The 19041-nt window shown below is 39.7% G+C and overlaps 1 protein-coding gene across 1 annotated transcript in view; it reads left to right on the top strand.

Moving 5' to 3' along the window:
* The first annotated feature begins 3926 nt into the window (after positions 1-3926).
* Positions 3927-19041, top strand: part of PKP2 (plakophilin 2) — a 121987-nt gene continuing 106872 nt past the window's right edge. Inside the window, exon 1 of the mRNA XM_006874766.1 lies at positions 3927-4173. Coding sequence (XP_006874828.1) covers positions 3951-4173 — 223 coding nt within the window. The 5' untranslated portion in view covers positions 3927-3950. The remainder of the gene's footprint in view (positions 4174-19041) is intronic.

The raw sequence follows: 19041 nt of genomic DNA, 5'->3' as shown, positions 1-19041 counted from the left end.
AGAAAATCAAAACAAAATTTGACCTTGAACATTCCACCTGAATTCAGAGATCATCTCAAGAGTAAATTTGATGCATTCAACATTAATGACTAAAGACAAGAAGAGTCGTGGAGTGACATCAAGAACATCATACAGGAAGAAAGCAAAAAGTCATTAAGAAGACAAGAAAGAAGGAAAAGGCCAAAATGGATGTCAGAAGAGACTCTAGTAGAGATGCTAAAACAAATAGGAGAAATGAGGCTGTAAAAGAGCTGAACAGAGAATTTCAAAGGGCAACCTGAGAAGACACAGTCAACTATTGTAATGAAATGTGCAAAGACCTGAAGTTAGAAAACCAAAAGGGAAGAACATGCTCAGCATCTCTCAAGCTGAAAGAAATTAAGAAAAATGTCAAGCCTTGACTTGAAATAATGAATAATTCTATGGGCAAAATATTGAATGATGCAGAAAGTATCAAAAGAAGATAGAAGGAATACAAAGAGTCACTATACCAAAAAGAAATGAACGATGTTCCAACCATTTCAAGAGGAAGCATTTGGTCAAGAGCCAGTGATCCTGAAGGAAGAAGTCCAAGGTGCACTAAGGCATTGGCAAAGAACAAGGCTCCAGGAATTGTTAGAAAACAAACTGAAGTACTTCAACAAACAGATACAGCACTGAAGGCACTCACTCATCTATGCTAACAAATTTGGAAGACAGCTACCTGGCCAACTGATTGGAAGAGACCCATATTTGTGCCCATTCCAAAGACAGGTGACCCAACAGAATGCAGAAATCATCAGACAATATCATTAATATCACATGCAAGAAAAATGTTATTAAAGATAATTTTTAAATGTCTGCAACAATTCATTGACAGGGAACTGCGAAAGCTTCAGATGAGGATGTGGAACAATGCTGATATCAGATAGATCATGGTTGAAAGCAGAGAATATCAGAAAGATATTTACCTGTGCTTCGTTGATTATGCAAAGGCTTTCGACTGAGTGGATCATGACAAGCTATGGACAGCATTGTAGAAAATGAGTATTCTGGAACACAGACCAAGAGGCAGTTATTCAAACAGAACTAGGGGACACTGAATGATTTAAACCAGGAAAGTTGTGTGCCAGGGTTGTATTCCTTCACTACAGTTATTCAATCTGAGTGCTGAGCAAATAATATAAGAAGCTGGATGAAATGATGAAGAACTTGGCATCAGGATTGGAGGAAGTCTCACTAACAACCCGAGATATGCAGATGATATAATCTTACTTGCTGAAAGCAAAGAGGACTTCAAATACTTACTGATGAAGGTCAAAGACCACAACATTCGGTATGGTTTGCACATTAATGTAAAGAAAACAAAAATCCTCACCACTGGACCAGTAAATACCATCATGATAAATGGAGAAAAGATTGAAGTTGTCAAAGACTTCTTTTATCTCAAATCAGTCATGAACATTCATGAAAACAGCAGTCAAAGAAATCAAACGGCAAATTGCATCAAACAAATCTGCTGCACAAGACCTCTTGAGAGTGTTCAAGAGCAAAGACGTCAGTTTGAAGACTAAAGGATGCCTCACCCAATCCATGGTATTTTCAATATGTGAAAGCTGGACAATGAATAAGAGAATTGGTGCATTTGAGCGATGGTGTTGGAGAAAAACAGTGAAGTACCAAGGACTGCTAGGAGAAGAAGCAAATCTGTACTGGAAAAAGTACAGCCAGAATGCTCCTTAAGAAGCCAGGATGGGGAGACTTCATCTTTCATGTTGTTGTTGTCAAGTGCCATCGAGTTGGAACCGACTCATAGCGACCCCATGCACAGCAGAACGAAACAATGTCCAATCCTGGGCCAACCTCACTACCATTGCCACACTTGATGCCATCAATGATGCCACCTGGCTGATCCATCTCGTTGGGGGTCTTCCTCTTTTTCTCGGACCCTCCATCGTACCCAGCATGACATCCTTCTCCAGCGACTGTTCTCTCCGGACAATGTGTCCAAAGTAGGAGAGACAAAGCTTAGCCATCCTGGCCTCCAAGGAGCACTCTGGCTGCACTTCTTCCAAAACAGATCTATTGGTTCTTTTGGTAGTCCACGGCACTTTCAGTATTCTCCTCCAACACCACAGCTCAAAGGCATCAATTCATCTACGGTCTTCCTTATTCACTGTTCAGCTTTCGCGTCCATATGAGGTTATTGAAAATACCATGGCTTGGGTCAGGCGCACCTTAGTCCTAGAGCTGACATCTCTGCTCTTCAACACTTTAAAAAGTTCCTGTTCAGCAGATTTGCCCAATGCAATACGTCGTCTGATTTCTTGACTGCTGCTTCCGCGAGTGTTGACAGTTGATCCTAGAAGAATGAAGTCCTTGACAACTTCAATCTTTTCTCCATTAATAAGAATGCTGTTTATTGGTCCAGTTTTCATACTTCATACATATTATCAGGAGGGACCAGTCCCTGGAGAATGAGGGTTGCCAAAAACAAGAAAGAGCCCAACCAGTGGCAGCAGCAAGTGGCCCAAGTTGAACAATGATTGTGAGGATGGCGCAGAACCCAGCAGTGTTTCCTTCTGTTCTACTTAAGGTCACTATGAGTCTGAATCCACTGGACAGCACTTAAGAACAACAACTACATACAATGGTAAAGGGTGTAGGTAGGAAAATGGGATGGGGTAAACTGTTCTATAGCCACACTAGAATAAGTGGACTTTTGCAGCAGTTGTGTGATTTGAGGGAATACAAACTGAAGCAATCAAAGGGAAGATTCTCTTAACACCTGTGAAAGACATTTTTCTTTCTGCCTCTCAAGGTCAAAGAGGAAAATCAGGACAAGTAGCCTAGGTTGTAAACTTTGAGGTCAAGTAACCCATTCTGTTGAGCTTAGCTCTCAAGTTCTCAGTATTCAACTGCGTGTGAAACATAATTAATAGCATGATAAATATAAGTTGTGGAAGAGGCGATTGAAAGTCAGGGGGCCCCTTCCACGCCTCTCCTACCCCTACAAAGAACCTGTCATAAGAGTATTTAATCAACGTCAGTTAGCAGGACTATTAAAAAGTTTCACCTAGTTAAAGGCTGCTCTTCCTTGCGCCTCTCATTGAATTTTCTCTGCGTGGGTGTGTTCATAAGAGCCGAGTGGGTGAACAAGAGTGCATTGGGTACAATTTGTGTATTTGCTAAAGAAAACAGAAGCTCTCAATGAGGAAGAACATATGCTTCTGGGACAGCATCTGTGCAAAAAGTACACAGTCCCTAAGTTGTACTAAGGAATTAAAACAAAAAAAAAAACTTTTTGAAGTCTTTCAATTCACACAAGTCATTTTCTTGGCAATTTTCCCTAATACTATACTGACCAAATAGCCCTTTCTCTCTCTCAGTTTCAGAAAAATCCCGAAACGTTTCTAAGAGAGTGGAGCAAAGCCTGAATAACCAGATAAACTGCTTACTCGGGAATCCCCGAGGCAAGCCTTGGCCCAAGAACAGAGGTGACTCTCCAGGCCTGCCTGGAGGGCGGCTCCTCCTGCAATCAAACGGAAATCACATCCTTTCCTAGCGCTGGGCGAGGCCGAGCAATATAAGGACAGCGGGAGGGCGCGGTCCTGGCAGGCAGGCTCCGAGGTGATACAGAAGGTGTGAACGACCAGCCAGCGTTCGAGCCCTCTCTCCGCCTCCGCGAAGTGGGTATCATAGCGTGCAGCCACCTTCAAACCAGTACCCTGGCCGCAGTGCGCGTGCCTAGCCGAAGGCGCGCCCCTCGCCCCAAGGGAGTTTGGGCGTCGGACTCTAGGCGGCGCTCGGGGTCCGGACCTCTCACCCGCGAGGGGGACGGACAGGGGGCGGGGTCTGGGCGGGACCCAGGCGAGGGGCGGGGCGGGGCTCCAGCCCGCGCCCCCGACTCCGCCACTGCTTTGCGCTCTGGTTTCGCGGTTGGTGAGCTGCTCCGTAGCCCCTCCGGCCCCATGGCAGCCCCCGGCTCCCCAGCTGAGTGTGGATATATCCGCACAGTTCTCGGTCAGCAGATCCTGGGGCAACTGGACAGCTCCAGCCTGGCCCTGCCCTCCGAGGCCAAGCTGAGGCTGGTGGGGAGCAGCGGCCGCAGCGGCCAGGCAGCCAAGAGCCTGCGGATCCAGGAGCAGGTGCAACAGACCCTAGCCCGGAAGGGCCGGAGCTTCGTGGGCAATGGTGAGTGGAGTCCCGCCGCCCCCTGCGCCGCCCCGACCCTGCCCCTCACTCTTCCCCCGGTCCCTCCCTCACCCCATATCGCCCTGTGGCTCGGACTCGCTACTTCCTGGGGGTGCGGAACCTGGGGTTCTGCCCACCTGTTGCTCTTTTAGATGACCCATCTCGACTCTGGACTCAGACCGGTTTAGTTGCAGAAAGCACTCTTTTCTCATAACTCAGCTTTGTCATATCTGTATCTGTGTATATTAAATGCACATATATTTATGCCAAATAATTCATTCCAAGGTTTTCACCCCACCCCACTCCCATATGCACGCCTGACTGGCACAGGGAGACTTAATGAGGCACCAGGAGCCTATAAACACTTTGCATTTCTATTCAGAATTTTGGTGTGTATGACCGTTTTTTTTTTTTTCTGGGAGAAAGCGTCCTTCACTTTTATTAGACTTTTAAAGGGTTCATGACCCCCATAAATATTTGTAAAAGAAGACCTGAAAGAGTACGACTTGGCGTTCCTCAAATCTGTAAATTGGCCTTGCAGTGCCTCACCCAGGTACTTGGGGCGCTCCACCCCAGTGTACCTGAAGAGGAGAAATTGGCTGGGACGATTAAGGGCCTGGAACAACCACACCACCCCACGGAGGTGGAAAAGGAAGGGAACTTTGACCAGGTATGCAGCAGCCCATTTCACGGTTCCTCTCTCCCAGGATTCTGGCTACCGTGCGAGCCGTCAACACTCTTCAAAAAAGTAAACCCCGAAATGAAAGGTCACAACACACACACACAAAACAACTTAACAATTGTATTAGTGATTAATAAGGGTGTGAAGACAGAAAATGATGTCAGTTGTGAAAATTAGAAAATATAATATATAATTTCCCCACATTTTATTTCTTCCCTAGAAAGACCAGTATGACACTGTGACTCATTTTGTTTTTTTTAAAAATGTTTTCGTTATAAAAGTACTATAGATTTGCTAATAAAAATAATTATAATAGGAAATAAATTAAGCAGTTAATTAAATTGGGAATCGGTTTGCTTCTTGCAGTGTTTACCTATTTTAGTAGGAATTTGTCATTTTTTTCCCCATTAGAGAAAAAAACCAAATGCCATTAGACAGATTTTAAATGGCAGAGTATAGGAGGCTGTAAGGCTCAGCTGTGTAAAAGCATCTTAAAGAATTAGTCAGTAAACAATTACATACGCTTAAGGTAAACAAACGATATTTAATGATCGTAGTGAACATGATTGAGTGCCTGTTCTGTATCAATAATTGGACTGTGTCATTTGCTACACTGTTTACATTTTCAAAAACTTGTGAGCTAGACATTTTAACCCCCATTTTACAAATGAGGAAATTAAGCAGTTAAGTAACACTTAAATTCCTAGGGACAGTTAAGTGGTTTTTAAACTCCAATTAAACATTTTTGTTCTTAATACAAAGTGGAATTTATTAAATCCTGTCTGTGTGGGCTTCCTGGGTGACTCAAATAGTTCCCTCTTGGCTAGTAACCCAAAAAAAGGAACTCTGGTAGCAGAGTGGGTTGCAAGGTGAACTGCTAACCACAAATTCAGTTGGAATCTAGCAGTCGCGCCATGGGGGAAAGAAGAGGCTTTCTGCTCCTATAAAGATTGACAGCCTCAGAAACCCTATATAGGGTTTCTATGAGTCTGAACTGACTCAACAGCTCACCACCACGACCACTAAGCCAAATGTTGGCAGTTTGAACCCATTCAGAAGTGGGGTGGAAGAAAGGCCTGGCAATCTGCTTCCATAAAGATTTGTTGTTATTTGCCGTGGAGTTGGTTCCAACTCATAAGCAACCCTGTAACAGGTTTACGAGGCTGTAAATCCTTACAGGAGCAGAAAGCCTAATCTTTGTCCCTTGGAACAGCTGGTAGTTTTGAACTGCTGACTGTGAGATTAGCAGCCAGATTCGTAACCACTATAGTGCAAGAGAACCCTGTGGAGAAGTGCTACTTTGTAACACATACGGTGGTCATGAGTGAGAATCGATACCATAGAAATGGCTTTGGAGTTTTTTGTTTGTTGTTGTTGTTTTTTAATGTTTAACTGTAACATCTCTGGTCAGCCTTGCCCTGCCCTGCCTTGGCTAATTTCCTTTTATATTATACTTCCTGTCTCCTCTGATGAATTTCCTGAGAATCTGAGTTGTCTTTTGGTTTATCTAAGGTGAATGTTAGGTGATGATAAAAGCATTTAAAAAAAGATTGAGGATAACTGCTATAAACAGGAACAAAGCAAACCAGTTGCCAAACTCCATGCGTTGCAGAGTTGAACTTCAATCTATAGGAGGGGTCATGAGGCTATGACCATTCAGAAGCAGATGTCCAGGCCTGTCTTCCAAACTCTGCCTAAACTTAATTGGCTTTTTTATATTTTAGATACCTTTAACCCTGAGGAATGAGCTTTAAAAAAAAAAAAAAAAGATTTTAGCTGTTTCTAATGGTTTATTTGTTTTTGTGTATTGATCTTTTCTTTTAATAATTAATGAACTTTAACTGACAGCGGTGTCTAAAGTAAATTCCTCAGAAGCTGATGTTCTTTTTGCCATCAGATCCTATTCGACTTATCCTGCCTTGATTTTCTTGCATGGTAGTTAACACCATGGTCATATATGGTCTTTTTGCCCTCACCAGTATGTAGGCTCCTTGATAGCACATTCATTGCATATTTTGTTCTTAACCCTATATTCAGTGTTGACTGTGGTGCCCAGCTCAAATACATTTTTGAAATATGATAAAGTGAATAAATAACGTAGGAATGCAAAAGAATAAATAGTGTGCTGGACTGTAAAGTCGGTTGGAACCACAAGGTCGGCAGTTAAGACTCACCAGCTGCTCCTCAGAAATCCTATACAGGCTCAATATGGGTCGGAACAGACTAAACAGCACTTAACTACAACAACAACAGCCTGTGTCAGAGAAACTGCAGCAAACTTAAAAGTGCCTACAGCCCTTAATTCAGAAAAGCCTGTTTTTATTCTGAACAGAGTTTAATTTCTAATGGTAAAATTTTAAGCACCACAACTAGCAAAGTGAAATATATAATCTATAGTACATCTTAATAAAGGACCAAACCTAAGAAACTGTAAGGAACATGTATCTTTTCTTGGGAAATACTAGCTACCATGAAGTACGGAACATCAGATTGGGAGGACAGAAAAGAATGACATTTGGTTCCACAAAGGACTTCCTTTCCGTTTGAGACTTAGCATCAGTTCAGCTGAAGTTCCTCAGCTGTAATTACCATCAGAACCCTGTAGTTCTTGTAGTTCTGTCTTAAATGTAGAGGTTAATATTGGGATTGTCTTAATATTGGAAGGCTCACCTAAATTCTGACTGACCTCAGAAGATCAAATCGGTCAGTTCCCTACCATTTCCCTCCAAATAAAATTGAGGTGATTCTGGGAAAGTGCCTCAGGCTAGACAATACAGAATTCCCTCAGGACACTAAAGAAAAGAACCTAAATTTAGATTACAGAGACGAGGTAAAAACTCAAGGATGACTGAGAGGAGTCATTGTAGCCATTCACTGTGTACCTGTAGGCCCAGGTTCTAACTGGAACCAAAGGGCTTCGTGTGTAGGACTCATAGGTTGTACATTAGATATTCTTTCTTGTCCTATGAGAATCACCAGCCAGGACGGTCACCCAGACAGTTACTATTTAATAAATGGAGAGACTAGAACCATGAATACAAGGGAAGAGAGCATTGTGGACCATCTCCTGTGTGCCTGTTGTACAGTCGTTACATGTTTGGGTTTCATTATTCTTTAAACAATTATGTGTGCTAGATATAGGGCTCCATTTTACATATGAAGAAACAGAGAGCCATATTCACACATTATAAGAAAATCTGTTTACATTTGACTTACACCTGTCTCTCAACAAACATTTATTGGAACCTTAGTCCTAAATCCATGTATGATCTGTCCTCTTTCTTTCTGCTTACAACAGGGTGGGGAACGTTTTTTCTGCCAAGAGCCATTTGGATATTTACAACATCACTTAATATAAAATTTATATTGCTATGAAAAAGCTCCTAGATTTAATGAATTTTGAGTCTCACCTGAAATTGCCTTGGCAGGGTCAGACTAAATAATATTTAACTGATTTATACAGCCCATGGGCCAGACATTCCCCACCCCTGGTCTGTAACATGGTGCATTGGTGGCTTGGTGGGTCTAACATTGGGTATGTTCTACATGTAGGACACTGTGCAGGCACCAAATGAAATATAGACTCTGCTCTGCTTACTTTAAAGCAAAGAGTTTAAAGTGTGAAGAAGGAAGTCTCTGTCTAAAAAAAAAAAAAAAAAACAAATAAAAGGGAGTAAGTAATCCAGAAAGATACCTACCACATTAGAACATTTGGAAGTGTGAGTATGTGATACTTCTAGATGAAAGAAATTTTAGAAAACTTCATGGAAGATTTTCAATCTTAAAAATCCCATCGGGTTGGACATAGGGAGATGATTGGAGGAAGAGCACTCTAGGAGGGAAAAACATCAATATTTCATATAGTTTGCAGAGTTGTTATAGTAAAACAAAGGATAATATGAATGGTGTTTTTGCCCTAATGCTTAGGGCAACTATTTCAGTAGATCTTCCAACTAAGGAACGAAGTGTTTGAAATATTTTGGTTACAACAGCAGCTTCCCTGCAAGCTGAAATATACTCAACAACCTACACAAAAGTGCAAGTCAGGCAGAGATAAAAGGCAGCAAACAACACCTACTGACTTTAAAGCTTTCTGAGACTCAAAAAAGGAAATCAGCTTCATAGAAATTTAACATTATCACTCCATGGAAGAATTACCAAGGGTGGTTCATGTATACTGTATAATTAAGGTTCTTTGAAAAACTCTCTGGGTATGTGTGTGTGTAAGGGGTTGGGGGGGTTGTGTTCATGATGGTTATATTGTTTTAATTATTTTCATATTACTTTTATGCTGAAGTTGAAACACACAAGCAATTGTTGAAAACAGAACTTGTCTGGAAAGGGTCCTGTAGCAACACAAGAAAAACTAGGACGAAACAACCCTAGTGATTGTTCCTGGAGAATTCAGAATTGTTGAAATACCTGTAAGATTGATGGGGCAGATAATCTGCTGAAAACTAAAGTCTCTGATTTGTTGGTAGATAGCCTCAAAGGTCTTTTATTCTTCAACTTCTTTCTAGCGCATTTGTATACGTTGGTGGTTTTCATTGTAATTTACTCAGTGACTTTTGTTGTTACTTTAAACTATGCTGGACATTTTACAGTTGGCTGTAATTTATTGGGACAGGGGTAAGGTGGGAGGTAAATTGCTTAGCAGTATTGTGAAATGAATCTGTAGTGTACGGACTTTGAAAAAAAAAATCTGTTTATAAAAATCACAAAGAATAAATATAAGAATTGCCAATATTAGCTTAGGAAACAATGAAGTTGTTGTTAAGTGCCGTTGAGTTGATTCTGACCCATGGCGACCCTGCATAGGGTTTCCAAGGAGCAGCTGGTGAGCTTGAACTACCAACCTTACAGTTCAAACGACTTTGCAGTCTGATGCATTAGCCCACAGCGCCACACCAGGACTCCATGGAAACGATGATAGGGGCCATATATTTCATATGTGTTACCCTTGCCTTGAAATTACTACCACTTTACTTACTACAGTATTCCCCTAGGGTACTTACGTAGGAAAAAGTTCATGTTTAAAATCATGTTTATAAAACACAATGAACAATATGGTAATTACAACTTCTTTGGCAATCTGCCATAAATCTTGAGGCATGCCATTTCTTTAGATGGCTCTCCTGGCTAAGCTGCTTTTAAATATCTTCAAACAGAAGCCACTCTGGAAAAAAACGACTGACATTTGGGTAAGGGTAGAAATAAGGGCAGTTAATAGTTGTTAATGGGACACACACACACATAAAAAGTATTGTTCAAAGGTTGTATGAATTCTTTGCCAAAAAGGAATTCCAAGAATAAAGCACTTCTGGGAGCCGGGTGACTGGTGATTCATAAAGGAGGAAGATTGGGAGGGGGATAGAAGAGTTCAGTGGTGGGGTGACAAGGGCATAGCCACGCTGCTTTGAAAAGGAGGACTCAGTAGTGCCACTGGATTCAGTGTTCTGCCATATCTGGAGTCCTGGTATGGCACTGTAGAATAAGCACTGGACTGCTAACCACAAGGTCAGAGGCTCAAACCTACTAGCCACTTGGAAACCCTATATAGGGATGCTATAAGTCAGAACTGACTCGACAACACTTAACAACAAGACTTTATCTAGTATAAATTAGCCCACGGGCTACTTTTTGTTCAGTTCTAGCAGATTGATTCAGTAAGTACAAAAAAAAAAAAGTTTTCTTTTTTCTTTTTTTAGAATTCTTCTGGTTATAATGAAAGGAAATAGAATGTTTAAATGGTGGTTACCAAAAAATAAACTTCACATGATGAGAATATATATTTTGTGGGTTGACGTTAGACTGAGGAGGTGATAGGGATACTTCAAATTCAGTGGGACTCTACACATATGAAGGAGCCCTGGTTGTATAGTGTGTTAAAGCAATGAGCTGTTAACATCAAGACCAGCAGTTCAAATCCACCAGCCACTCTGAAGGGAAAAAAAAGGAGGCTATCTAGTTCCATAAAGATTTAGCTTCTCAGAAACTCTAAGAAAGTTTTTCTCTATCCCCTAGGGTTACCATGATGGCAGTGGATGGGTGGTGGTGGGTATGTGTATGAAACCACGAAGACCCAGAGTAACACTGTTTGATTATGAAAATGTTTTGTTCTGTGGGTCACCAATTAGATGCAGGAAATTACCATTAAGGGAAGAAATTATTCACTTTTTAGTTTTTTTTTAAAGACTTTATTAATGTTATCTGTGGCCTGTATCAGTGGTTTTAGTCATAGGAATTGACTTGTTTTATCATTAGGGTCTGTTAAGTGTTGCTTTGGTTTTATTAGATTTTAAAACTTTTTTTTTTTTTTCATATTTTAAAGTAAGGGTAAAAGTATTGATATTGTTTTATCTTCAAATATAGTTTAACATTGATTTTATTTTAAGATAATTTCATTTCTGTTCTAACTAATAAAAACTATTCAAGATATTTGACATTTTTATTCTTCTTTTTTCTTTTGAGAGAAGAAGCATATTATTAGCACCCCATCTATGATAGTGAAATATAACAAATATGTTGCTAAAACCTCTGGAGTTCATACATCAGGCTTGAGTGACTTAGCATATAATACTTGGAGATCACTTGAGTCCAACACAGATGACATCCAAGAATTGTAAATTATATAATTCTAAATAAATACTGGGGCCCAACTGTTTTGTGCATGTACACATATGAGTATCCACTCTGGGAAAGTAAACAGTAAAAGGCAGCCATGAAAATGAGAATAGACAATAAATTAAGACAACACTTATTCTATTTGAGTGCGTTATCTCATCCCTTAAGTGGTATCAAAATAATAAACAGAATTTCAGATCCTCTTATAATAGAAATGTTATTTAAAAAAAAAACTACTTTGTATCTTTTGGTGATGTTGTTAAAGTACTCATTTTAAAAAGAGCTTGTCATGAGTGGCCATCTAAGGTGCAACTAATAAAAAAAAAGAAGAGTGATGAAATTTGAAGATGTTTGGAATCAACTAGTCCACTGGACCAAAGGAGCAGTTGACTATCAGTTACAAATACTCTGAGAATAGAAGAACTAGATGATGTACTACTAACTGCTCTGAAATAGATCACATTAGAAGGTCTCTAATAGAGTGGTGGAAAATGTGGAACAAATCTCAAAGTTATTAAAAAAAAAAGAGAGAGAGAGAGAGACCAGGCTTACTAGTCAGAAAGAGACTGGAGAAATCTGAGACTACTGCCATCAGCCACTCTTCAGGTCTGGAATGAAACTCACCCTCATGACCCAATTTTCAGCCAAGCAGTAAATAGAGAGGACAACAAAATTAGTGAGCTATGCTCACCAAGGCAGGGTCAGTCATTCAAGATCAAAAGGACAACATTTACCTAAGGACACAGTTGAGAAGGGGTGGAAAGGAGGGTGAAATGGGACTTCTTGTTGTTATGTGCCATGGAGTTGGTTCCGACTCATAGCTACCCTGTACAGAGTTTCCGAGGCTATAAAACTTTACAGGAGCAGAAAGCGTCACCTTTCTCCCATGGAGCAGCTGGTAGTTTCGAACTACTATCCCTGAGGTTAGCAGCCCAATTTGTAACCAGTACGCTACCAGAGTGGGATAACTGTTATTGCATAGAGGAGATTACAGTCCTTGAGATGAAACAAAGTGTATGATTTGTTGAATGTAAAATAGATCTTCTCTGTAAATCTTTGCAATAAAAAGATTTAAAAAAAAATACAATAAAGAGCTTTTGGGGTGCTCCATATAGGTTGTTGTTAAGTGCCATTGAGTCGATTCTGACCCATAGTGTCCCTGTATAGGGTTTCCAAGAAGCAGCTGCTGAGCTTGAACCACCGACCTTGCAGTTCAAACAACTTTGCAGCCTGACACATTAGCCCACAGTGCCACACCAGGACTCCATATATAGACCTAGATAAAAATATCCACCCATTGCCATCAAGTCAATTCCAATACATTATAATCCTATTGAAGGTTTCCAAGGCTGCTCTGGTAGCGTAGTGGTTACGAGTCAGGCTGCCAATCTGAAGGTCAGCAATTCGAAACTACCAGTGGTTCCACGGAAGAAAGATGAGGCTTTCTGCTCCTGTAAAGATTTACAGCCTCAGAAACCCTGTGCAGAGTCACTATGAGTCAGAACCAACTCCACGGTACTTAACAACAAACAACAAATCTTTATGGACACAGTCTCATCATTCTTGCAAGGAGCAGCTGGTGGGTTTGAACTGCCAGCCTTGCAGTTAGCAGCCCAATGCCTAACAGATAAAAAATACATATTTGGAAAGAAACTTCAGCATTTGAAAGCACAACTCATTATTAAAATAACTAACTCTGTATATCTTTGAATAGTCAGCTTTAGGCTTAACAGTATTAATTGGCCAACATGATCAGCAATTCCTAGATTTATAGAATTTCCAGAAGAAAATGTTGTCCCTTAACACATTGTCCATTGAGTAAATAACTACTCATAGCAACTGTATAGGACAGAGAAAAGTGTTTTATAGACTCAGACAGCCACATCTTTCTCCCACAGAGCAGATGATGAGTATGAACTACCAACATTTTGGTTGGCAGCTGAGCGCTTTAACTACTGCACCACCAGGGCTCCAAATTATCTCCATAAATCTACTGCTGTTGGGGCAGCTGGGGAGAAGGAATCACATCAGGATTATTGCATTTTCATTACTTATTCTTTGAAGGAGAATAACAAATGAGAACTTTTCTTGAACGATAACATGAATGTATTATTGTTAGGTGCAATTGAGGCAGATCTGACTCATAGTGACCTTGTGTACAACAGAACATAACAGTGCCCGGTCCTTTGCCATCCTCATACTTGTTACCATGTTTGAGTCCATTGTTGCAGCCACTGGTACTCTATCTCGTTGAGGGTCTACCTCTTGTTGATCTTCTATCAAGTATGCTATCTTTTTCCAGGAACTGGTTCCTCTTAGTAACACTTCCAAAGTGTGTGAAGCTGAGTTTTGTCATTCTTCCTTCTAAGTACATTCTGAGGCTGTACTTTTTCCAAGACAGATTTGTTTTTCTGGCAGTCCATGGTTTATTCAGTATTTTTTTTACCACTCCATAAATCAAAGTTTTCCAATATTTTCCAGCCTTCCTTATTCATTCAACAGCTCTCTCATACCTTAGTCCTCAAAGTGACATTGCTTTTTAAGACTATAATGAGGTCTTTAGTGGTAGATTTACACGATGTAATATGTCTTTTGATTTCTTGATTTCTTCATTTGAACATTGTGCATTCAATTACAGTGAAATCCTTGATAACTTCAGTATTTTTTATGTCTATCATGATGCTGCTTATTGGTTCAGTTATGAGGATTTTTGTTTTCTTTACAATGAGATGTGATCCATCCTGAAATCTTCAAGTCCTCTTCACTTTCAGCAAACAAAGTTGTGTTCTTTACATATTGTAGGTTTTCAATGAGCTTTCTTCCAATCCTGATACTGCATTCTTCTTCATATAGTTCGGCTTCTTAGATTATATGCTCAGCATACAGATTGAATATGTATGGTTAAGGGATACAACCCTGATTCACTCCTTCCCTGGTTTTACATCATGCAGTATTTCTGTGAACAACTGATTTGGTCGAACAACTGCTTCTTGTTCTATTTCTAAATTCTGCATGAACACAATTATGTGTTCTGGAATTCCCATTCTTCACATCCATAGTTTGTTATTATCCACATAGTTGAATGCCTTTGCATAGTCAATAAAATGCAGATAAACAGATCTCTGGTAAGTGCTTTTAGCTAAGATCCATCTGACATCAGCAATGATATCCCTTTTTCCTTGTCCTCTTCTGAATCTGGCTTGAGTTTCTAGCAGCTCCCTACCTGTCAATGTACAGCTGCAGCCATTTTTTTTATCTCCAGCAAAATTGCTTGCATCTGATGTTAATGATGTTGCCCAATAGTTTTCACATTCCATTGGGCCGCCTTTGTTTGGAATGGGCACAAATATGTATCTTCCAATCAGTTGGCCATAGATGAATGAGCATTTCAAGTACATACTTTTGTTGAAACGTCTCAGTTGGTATTCTGACATTTCATAAAGCTTTGCTTTTTCACCAGTGCCTTTAGTGCAGCTTGGACGCCTTCCTTCAATACCCTTTGTTCTTGGTCCGATGCTCCCTCATGAAATGGCTGAACATTGACGAGTGCTTTTCGGTACAGTGACTCCTTTCATCTTCTTTTGATGCTTCCTAATATTTTGCCCAATACAATATTTCAATATTGCAAATCAAGGCTTCAATTTTTTTCTTAATTTCTTTTAGCTTGAGAAATGCTGAGCATGTGCTTCCCCTTTGGTTTTCTAATTCCAGGTCTTTGCATATTTCATTACAATACTTTACTTTGTCTTCTTGAACTGTCCTTTGAAATTTTCTGTTTAGCTCTTTTCTTCCTCATTTCTTCCATTTGCTTTAGCAACTCTACACTAGGGAGCAAGTTTCAGAGTCTCTTCTGACATCCATTTTGAGCTTTTCCTTCTTTCCTGTCTTTTTAATGACCTCTAGCCTTCTTAATGTATGATGTCCTTTCTGTCAACCTGCAACTCCTCTGTTCTTCGACCAGTAATGCCTCAAATCTATTTTTTTAAATGGTCTCTAAAATTCTGGAGGTATATACTAAGATTATATTTGGCTCTCATGGACTTGACTAAATTTTCTTCACCCTCAACTTTAATTTGCATGTGAACAATTGTTGTGTTCTGAAGTCATTCCTTGACCTTCTTCAGAGTTATGATACTGAACTTCTCCAGTGTCACTTTCCACAGAAGTATTTGATTTGATTCCTGTGTATTCTGTCTGGCAAGGTCCACATGTGTAATCATTTATGTTGTTGAAAAAGTTATTTCTAATAAATATGTCATTGGTCTTCAAAATTCTGTCATGCAATTTCTTGCTTCTATTACCAAGGTTGTATTTTCCAACTACTAATCCTTTGTTTCCAACTTTTGCATTCCAATCACCTTTGAAATCTTCTCTTCAGGTCATTAAAAAGACAGGAAAGAAGGAAAGTCCCAAAATGGATGTCAGAAAAGACTCTGAAACTTGCTCCCTAGTATAGAGTTGCTAAAGCAAATGGAAGAAATAAGGAAGAAAAGTAATTATCAATACATCTTCATTGTATGTTTGATTAATTTCAGACTGCAGAAGTTGGTAAAAAAATATTCAGATTCTTCATCTTTGGCAGTAGTGGTTGGTGTGTAGATTTGATAAGTCATATTAATTAGCCTTTCTTGTAAACTTATGGAATTGTCCTGTCACTATCAGCATCAATGGTGGTGGTGGTGGTGGTTATGTGCCGTGGAGTCAGTACCAACTCATAGTGACCCTGTACAGGGTTTCCAATGCTATAAATCTTTTCGGGAGCAGAAAGCCTCATCTTTCTCCCAGGAACAGCTGGTAGTTTCGAACTGCTGATCTTAAGGTTCGCAGCCTGATTTGTAACCACTACGCTACCAGAGCTCCTTATCAGTATCAGTAAGAACCCATTAAAATGGACTGACACACAGTGGCAGCAGGCAGTGAGCTCAAACAGTTGTGAGGATGGCACAGGATTGGACAGTATTTCATTCTGTTGTGCGTAAGGTTGCTATGAGTTGGAACCAACTCTACGGCACGTAACAATAACAACAACATCAATCATCCCTATAGTCAGGATAGATCTTGAAATGTTCTTTTTGATGCAGCCCATTCCCCTTCAATTTGTCATTCCCAGCACAGTAGACTATATATTTATATGATTCAGAATGGCCAGTACCTATCCATTTTAGCTCATTTTACTTTGTTATAAACCACTAAGATGTTACAGATAAATATGCAAGCCATAAGGTAAAAGAATGACTTGTAAGTATAAGTCACCCAGATATAAAATAAAACGCTCAAAACAAACTTAGTAAACTTTTCTCAGGGAAAAAAAAAAAAATCTACCTACATTTGGGAGGAGGAAACTTTTCTTCCTCTCCCTATTCCCAGAATGACAAAGAAACATTAGAGAATATTTGAGCATCTTCCATCCATCCCAAGACAAAAGCATATAAGCAACTACCTTGTCACATTTGACTACATGGTAGTGATCCACAGAGGAGATGTCAATCTGAATAATTAAGTGCAAACTGAATTTGTTTAACTGGATTATTTTGAATGTACACAGAAATATGACTAATTAACAATTCACTTGTCAAGTACTGATGGAGGATTGTGCCAGAAATGATGGTATGAAAAATGACTCCTGATATCAAGGAGCTAAAAATCTACTTGGAAGATTGACAGCCTATTCCTGCTTTCATTTGGCCTCCTTTTAATCCATTCTCCACATAGCTACTAGAGTGAACTTTCTAAAATTCTCATTGCATCATTTCCCTATTTAAATTCCTTCCATTTCTTGCTGTTATCTACGGGAGTAAAAGCTTCATTCAACATAGCATTCCAAGTTCTTCACGATCTGATGCCTGCAACTTCTCAAACTTCATCCCTACCATCTCCACCCTTCACCAAACTGACAGGTTGAATTTATCTTGCTTAGTATTCCTCCCCCTACTCCTCTCATATTTCACTTTGCCTGGTTAACTCTTACCCTGCTTTCAAACAGTCCTGTTTTGCTTTTACTCACCCGTCTTCCTTACCTCATATTATGGAGTGAGATCTTAAATGCAAGTAAAATAACTTGATAATTCTGAGTCCCAGAAGGTGTTTCAGCAGGAGAGAAGCATGAAATATGCAGGGGTTTTGTGAAAATATAAATACATTTGGTAGAGGTATCAAAGGTGGTTTAGAGAAGGCAACACAGCCATGAATCAATTGGGAAGGAAGAAGTTAGTGAAAATATAATGACTGGGCAGTGGAAATATAATGGGAATTGTGACCAGTAAAAACCCAAGTCAAATCCACTGCCATCTAGTCTGTTCGAACTCATAGCAACCCTATATAGGTTTACTAAAGCTGGAAATCTTAGTTGGAGCAGAAAACCTCATCTTTATTCCTTAAGCTGATAGGTTTGAACTGCCAACCTTGTGGTTACCAGTCCAGTGATTATCCTGCAATGCCACCAGGTGCGGAATTTTTACAGCAAAAAAAAAATTACTTATTTTTGAGTTTTATAAATTCCCCATGAGTCTGATGTGATACTGGAGTCCTGGTGTGGACTACAAAGTCAGTGGTTCAAACTCACCAACTGCTCCTCAGAAAACCTATACAGAGTCAGTATGAGTCAGAACTGACTCAACGGCACTTAACAACAACAACAATGTGATATTAGTCACTGCAGTTCTAAATTCTGACAAGTAAATCATTATGAGATGTCTCAGCAAATGTATTGGCAGGGATGCCAAAGTAAGGAGACAAGTTACAGAAATTAAAAGATGTAGAAACCCCCAGATGTAAGTACTTACTACTTTACCAGTGCCGAATTATCCATTTATAATCACAAGAATCATATCTGACTACTCAAACAAAATATATGCTATAGAAAAACGTGCTATAAAAGAGCCTTTTATGTGTATTTTTGTGGTTATGGCGTGGCAGTGCAAGATAGTGCACTGGACCACACGGTCTGTTTATACTGCAAAGTTGGCAGTTCAAACCCACTAGCCTCTCTTCAGAAACCCTAGACAGGGTCGCTATGAGTCAGAACCAATTCGATGATAACTTAGCAGCAACAACAGAGCAGTAATGGGAAGTCTGTCCAAAAAAATCCATAAAGTGGTATACCAGAGGCTATTCCTCAAACGGTATAAGGGCCTCCTGAAAAATAAAAACTTCCAGTGGTTCATTGATACACTAAGTGAGTCATGTAGCTGATGGCTAGTCATATGCATGAGGTTTGTAGCTCATTCTCCCAGGATTGCTGCTCTGTTCTTCCCCTACTTGCGTTTGTTTAAGACCCCATGGCCTCATACATTTCTAGTCTATACCCAATATAATGAGTTGTTTCTCAAGATAAATTCTGTGAATTTACTTAACTTGTCATATTGAAAAGCATTGTACAATTTTTTGTTAATGTTTTAATGTTGTAAAACACTCGATTTCAATTTGTTAAAAAATTTTTTTTTCATCATAATTTTCGAAACCAATAAATTTCACTCATTTTCTAGCCTGAGCAAGTACTTTACCTGGGTTATATGTAAAGTATAGAATTGTGGATTCCATAAGTAGCTGCTAACTTTTAATGG

This window comes from Chrysochloris asiatica, unplaced genomic scaffold (assembly GCF_000296735.1).
Source record: "Chrysochloris asiatica unplaced genomic scaffold, ChrAsi1.0 scaffold00299, whole genome shotgun sequence".
Classification (NCBI taxonomy): Eukaryota; Metazoa; Chordata; class Mammalia; order Afrosoricida; family Chrysochloridae; genus Chrysochloris; species Chrysochloris asiatica.
The sequence above is the reverse complement of the archived record's forward strand: the minus strand, read 5'-3'. Positions and strand labels throughout refer to the sequence as shown.